Below are 6,606 nucleotides of genomic sequence, written 5' to 3'. Positions count from 1 at the left end.
TCGCTTTCAAGCTTCAAGAAAGGTGATCCAAAACAAAAGAAACTATGAAAAAACTAAAGTTATAAATAAAAAGAAAAAATAAATAAAAAGCTATCTACAAAGTTTGGATTAAGGGAATTTGGATTGTCGGGAATTTTGGATTTTTCCTTGGGAGCATCTTCGCCTACACAAAGCTCAAGAATCATCAAAAATCATCAAAAATCAGCAAAAATCAGCAAAAATCATCATAAAAACATCACCATCATCACCATTACATCATCATCATCATCATAATCACATCACAACATCATCAACTACAACAAGGCCACAATCCTCAATAGTCCTCCTCATGTACAGGCCACTACCCTACCACACTACCCTCCTATGTACACTTCAACCAACCCAAAAGGAACATCCTCCCCCACACTAGTCGTTTGCACGTCCCGAACAAAAGTTAAAAGTTAGAAGTTCCGGGGGGGGGGGGAGGGAACCCTCATCATGGGGTCCTTTCTCCTTGCCCTCTAGGTCAAGGGGGGTTCTCAAAATCGAACCCGAGAGTGTCCATATATGGGTGGAAGGGTTGGTTAAAATGCTCATAGGGCCACTCCTGGTCACCCTAACCACCATCAAAATGGTTTGGGGTGGATGTGCGAGCCGGATCACACCCACCCGGATGATAAAGATCATAAGGTGGGTGCCAATGCGTTGAGAAGGGTCGATGGGACCTTCCCAATAGGGGTAGACATTTGGGGTAGGGTTGTTGGGGTCATAAGGGTTCCAATGTGGAACCGGACCCTCTTGAGGGGGGTGGTAGGGGTAGTTAACATAGGGTGCTTGGATGCCCGCTTGTACAAGGTTATCATAATTCATCCTCCCGTAGTACCCCCATTGTTCAATGGAAGCTTGGTTATCCCGGCGGATATCCTCGAGGGTACTACGAAGGGCACTCATATCAAAAGGAGGAAAGGAGGAAGAGGAAGATGCCTCACCTCCCCTGCTAAGGGGGGGGGGGGGGGAACGGTTTGCTCCTGGCGGTGGACCGGTGGAGGATGAGGAACTGCACCCCGGGCTCTTGTTCTTCTTAATTCATCGGGGATGTGCTGCCGGGGGATCTTCCATTTGAGAGGAGAGGAGTGGTCCACCGTAGTGAGGGATGGGTTCGGAAGGACACACCATTCAACCTCTTTGTCCACTAAGAGTATGAATTTGCTCTTGCTTGTGGAGTAGTTGATGAAGCGGTTGTGACGGAGAGCACTAAGGGAGAGAGAATAGGGAGGAAACTCGTCGGTGACTTCCTCTCGGGTTTGATGCACAAAGGGGAGAATTTCTATTTGCTCCTTGTAAGATCCATCTTTCAAGGAAAGGGCAATGATAGTGATCATGCCCCCCATAAAAATGTCGTCACCAAGGCGGTTGTACCGAGTATCCATAAGCCTTTGGATGAAGGTGGAGGAGCATTGGAACTTGAGGCGCTGAGGGTTGTCGGCCAAAAATAGACAAGCTACCTCATCCTTAACCATTGAGCCGAGGTTTGCTTTGAAGAACACGACATATTGGAGAAGCCGAGAAAAATATCTCATGGCTATGTGGATGATGTTGTTGACCTTAGATGTGTTAGTTCGAAAACTATCCCTGGTGGATATGCTCCTCCACCATTCTTGCTCGTTGTAGGGGATGCGATGAGTGGAAGTCATCTCGCAAGGATGATCTAGCCCGGTCGCATGCCAATGGAAAATCTCATTTAGATCACTCTCGGTGAGGGAGTGATCCTCATTGAACATGCGAAAATGTATCACAAGTTGAGGTTCCTCATCGTTAAACTCCGGCTCTATGACTTCCTTGCGGAGAGAGGCAAGGAATTCCAAAGTCACTCGCTCATAGGTGTGAGCGTGAAGGTAGATGAATTCACCCCATCCAAAATTTTGTGCTAACCGGACTACCTCATCCAATATACCGAGCTTTTGCAACGTTGTAGGACAAAAGAACCTTGTTGAACAGATGGGACGATTGATGAGGGCTTTGTAGACGTCCCAAAAGTGCTCATTCGGAGCAATTATGCTATGATCATGCCGGGAGGAGGAGGGAAACTCGTTGATGAAGATTCACCCACCCTCTTCCTCTTTGACTTGCTCTTGCCGAAAACCATGATTCTACAAAATTACCAAGAGCTATTATTAGGAAAATTTGATAAGAGATGACATAAGAAGCTAGCCACGGTAAAAGTGTATGCGTGAAAGTAGTTGCCTTGAGTTGTGAAATAGATATAGAAGATGACAAAAATACAATTCAAGGCATAAATGTACACATTTAAACCAGGGCATGGGAAAGAAACCCTATGACATTCATATATAAGTCCTAACAAAGTCTAGGTGAATTTTGGCATGATGTCTCCTAACGTGATAATCATTCACCAAACCATCAAAATCAAACCAAAAATAACAAGAATCATTCTCCAACAACATCCAATTCATGAATTCCTCAATCATCAAATAGTAGCATGAACACCCTAGCATGAAATCAACATTTTTAAGCAAAGACATTGAGATCAAATAAAACCAAGGTATACATGCATAATCATGATAACAACATGTTCTACTATCAATTACCAATCAATTGCAACATGTAAATCCAAAGAACCACAAGAATCAAGCAAGTTATTACTAACAATTTAAAGAATACCACAATTCATATTTAAACATGCAAAACATGGTAAAACTATGAGAAATTGAAGAAATGAACTTGCAAAAGTTAGGAAAACCATACCACAATTGATTGTAAGTAAGTAGAAACCCAAAAACACCAAAACACTCAAACCCTAGAAATTGGGGGAAATGAAAAGATGGGATTTTTGTGAGGAATTTTTGGTGGAGATTGTAGAAATGGAGTAGAGGATGGAAAATAAGTGAGAAAAAGAGAAGATTGGAGTGATTTTGATGGAGGTTTGAGATTGTAGGAGGGGATTACAATGGAGCTTAGAGTGAGAAGGAGGAGAATAGAGAGAGAGAGGGCCGAAAGAAATGAATTAGAAAAGAAGAGCGACCCCCTTTTTTTTTTTGAAAATTTGACAAAGGTTCGGCCGAACCATGGGTAAGTTCGGTCGAACTCTTGAAATGGTTCGGCCGAACTTGCTCAAGGTTCGGTCGAACCTTCTCTCTAACTTGAAATCCAAAAAAATGGCAGAAAGTTTTCAAGTTTTTAATTCTAGATCAGGTACCGAACACAGCAATGTTTGGGCGAACTAAGGTTTGGTCGAACCTACTCTAGATTATTAATTTCTGCAATCCTGGCAGAAAGTTTTCAACTTGAGGTTCCAGAGGAGGTGCGACCGAACTCAAGAAGGTTTGGGCAAACCTTTCAAAAGGTTCGACCGAACCTTCAGGGAGTTCGGTCGAACCACCTGGCTTTTTCAAAAAATGCCCATTTTGCAACACAATATGCACAAACACCCCTCTTAAAAACACACTAAACACCATACCATCATGCTAAGGCAAATCATACCAAAAATTCCAACACAATCAAAATTCAAAAATCCAACAATCCAACATTGTAGATAGGAAAATAACAAAGCATCAAGAAAGGAAGAAAGAGAAAAGGGTTAGAGACTCGGGTTGCCTCCCAGAAGCGCTTTTGGTTTACGTCGTTAGCTCACGTTCCTTGAATCGATCAAGGAGGGTCAAATTGATGATGCATATCAAGAAGAGTCACAGAAATTGGTTCATCACTTGGGAATCCTTCGTAGTAGGGCTTGAGCCGGTGACCGTTCACTTTGAATGGAGTATGCCCGTCTTGGGAAATCTCATAAGCGCCATATGGAAACACCTCCGTGATAATGTACGGCCCACTCCACCTTGACCTAAGCTTTCCCGGGAAAAGCTTCAAGCAGGAGTTGAATAGGAGGACTTTTTGGCCTTTGACAAATTCCTTCTTGACAATTTGAGCATCGTACCAAGCCTTAGTCCGCGCCTTATACATGCTTGCGCTATCGTAGGCATTCATCCTCAACTCCTCTAACTCATGTAGCTCTAGGAGCCTTTGCTCACCCGCACTATGGAGATCAAAGTTGATTTGCTTGATTTCCCAATGCGTTCGATGCTCCATCTCTACGGGCAAGTGACAATTTTTCCCATAGACAAGCTTATAGGGAGTGGTCCCTATTGGAGTTTTGAAGGCGGTCCTATACGCCCATAGAAAGTCGATGAGTTTAGAAGACCAATCCTTTCTTGTTCTAGCAACCGTCTTCTCCAAGATCACCTTGAGCTCTCTATTGGTGATCTCCACTTGACCACTCGTTTGAGGGTGGTAAGCAAGCCCCCGCTTATGAGACACTCCATATTTATCAAGAAGTCGAACGAAGGTGTGGTGCTTGTAATGTGACCCCCCTATCACTGATTATGGCTCTTGGAACACCAAATCTCGGGAAAATCACTTTCTTGAAAAGATTAACCACTACCTTAGAATCATTCGTAGGGGAAGCCACGACCTCCGCCCACTTTGAGACATAGTCAACGACAACCAAAATATATTTGTTCCCATGTGAAGAAATAAAAGGCCCATGAAATCTATAGCCCACACATCAAAAACTTCAAGCTCAAGGATGGGGTTTTGCGGCATTTCATCCCTCCTAGAAATATTCCCCATCCTTTGACATCTATCACAAGTCTTAACAAAAATCCAAGCATCCTTGAATAGAGAAGGCCAAAAGAGCATAGATTGTAGGACCTTTGAGGCGGTCTTTTGAGCACTCATATGCCCACCACAAGGAGAAGAGTTGCACATATGGAGAACACTTTGAACCTCATCGTTGGGGACGCATCTCCTCAACAAACCATCGACCCCTTTCTTCAATAAAATGAAATCATCCCAAATGTATCTCTTGGCCTCGTGCTTGAGTTTTTGACGTTGTTGTGAAGTGAAATCCGGTGGTACGACACTACAAGCCAAGTAATTTACAATATCCGCATACCATGGCTCCGACTTCACTTCAAGGACATATAGCACATTGTCCTCTATTGGCAAACCATCATCTTTAAACCTTGCACCGCCCAACCTTGAAAGGTGATCCGCCACCACATTCTCGGCTCCTTCTTGTCTCTCATCTCATAATCAAAGTCTTGGAGGACTAAAACCCATCTCAACAACCTCGGTTTAGCTTCCTTCTTTCCTATCAAATATTTGAGAGCCGAGTGGTCGGTATACACAATTGTCCTAGAACCAATGAGGTAGGTCCTAAACTTCTAAAATGAGTGAATAACCGCTAGGAACTCCTTCTCGGTAGTTGTGTAGTTTTGTTGGGCATCATTGAGAGTTTTAGACAAATAATGTATGACATGAAGTTTCCCATCCTTTCGTTGTCCAAGAACCGATCCAATGGCCTCGTCGCTTGCATCGCACATGAGCTCAAATGGAAGAGACCAATCCAGGCCTTGGACAATAGGAGCGGTGCAAAGAGCTTCTTTCAACCTACAAAAAGACTCTTGACAAGCATCATCAAAACAAACTCCTTATCTTGTTGCAATAGGGATGTGAGAGGCTTAGCAATCATTGAAAAATATTTTATAAAGCGCCTATAGAACTCTGCATGGCTAAGAAAGGATCTCACCTCCCTCACGTTGGTGGGGGAGGAAGTTTTTCAATGACCTCTACCTTGGCTCTATCTACCTCAATGCCGACATGGGAAATTTTGTGTCCAAGAACAATCCCACTTTCCACCATAAAGTGGAACTTTTCCCAATTCAACACGAGGTTATCCCTCTCACACCTTTCTAAGCAACGAGATAAATTAGATAGACAATATTCATAGGTGGCTCCTCCAACGGAGAAGTAATCCATGAAGACTTCTATCTCATCCTCAATCATATCACTAAAAATGGACATCATGCAACGTTAGAATGTTGCGGGGGCATTACAAAGCCCGAAAGGCATCATACGATACACATAAGTACCGTAGGGGCATGTGAAAGTCGTCTTCTCTTGATCCTTGGGGTCAATCGGGATTTGGAAAAATCCCGGGTAACCATCAAGGAAACAATAGAAGGAATACTTTGTAAGACTTTCCAACATTTGATCAATGAACGATAGTGGAAAATGATCTTTGCATGTACTTGTGTTAAGTTGGCGATAGTCAATACACATGCGCCAACCGGTAACAAGTCTAGTGGGCACTAGTTGATCATGATCATTTTTCACTACCGTCATGCCCCCTTTCTTAGGCACAACTTGCACGGGAGATACCCAATCACTATGAGCAATTGGGTAAATAATTCTCGCATCAAGAAGCTTAGCCACTTCCTTCCGCACAACCTCTTTCATGGAAGGGTTAAGCTTTCTTTGCCTTTGTCTAACGGGTTTGGCATCTCCCTCTAGATCAATTTTGTGTATACATAAAGATGCACTTATACCTTTGATATCATCAATGGTATAACCCAAAGCTTTCTTGTGTTTTCTCAAAACATTGATCAAGAGGGAGGTTTGCTCCTCCATTAGGTTAGAATTGACAATCACGGGGAAAGACTCATCGGGACCAAGAAATGCATACCTCAAGCCCAAAGGTAGAGGTTTCAAGTCTACCTTTGGTGCTCCCTTACCATTGGGGATCTCTTCTCTTTCTTCAACTTGAAAGAGGTCATG

At 43.3% G+C, this 6,606-nt stretch overlaps 1 protein-coding gene across 1 annotated transcript; it reads right to left on the bottom strand.

Moving 5' to 3' along the window:
- Positions 1-3,642: 3,642 nt before the first annotated feature.
- Positions 3,643-4,077, bottom strand: LOC110712710. The gene has a single exon (XM_021891166.1). It carries the CDS (start codon positions 4,075-4,077, stop codon positions 3,643-3,645), a length of 435 nt encoding a protein of 144 aa, XP_021746858.1.
- Positions 4,078-6,606: the final 2,529 nt, after the last annotated feature.

This window comes from Chenopodium quinoa, unplaced genomic scaffold, assembly GCF_001683475.1.
Source record: "Chenopodium quinoa cultivar QQ74 unplaced genomic scaffold, ASM168347v1, whole genome shotgun sequence".
Classification (NCBI taxonomy): domain Eukaryota; kingdom Viridiplantae; phylum Streptophyta; class Magnoliopsida; order Caryophyllales; family Amaranthaceae; genus Chenopodium; species Chenopodium quinoa.
The sequence above is the reverse complement of the archived record's forward strand: the minus strand, read 5'-3'. Positions and strand labels throughout refer to the sequence as shown.

What these genes read in the sequence shown, in the direction of transcription:
- LOC110712710 (XM_021891166.1), bottom strand. Translation starts at nt 4,077, where the DNA reads ATGGAGCATCGAACGCATTGGGAAATCAAGCAAATCAACTTTGATCTC.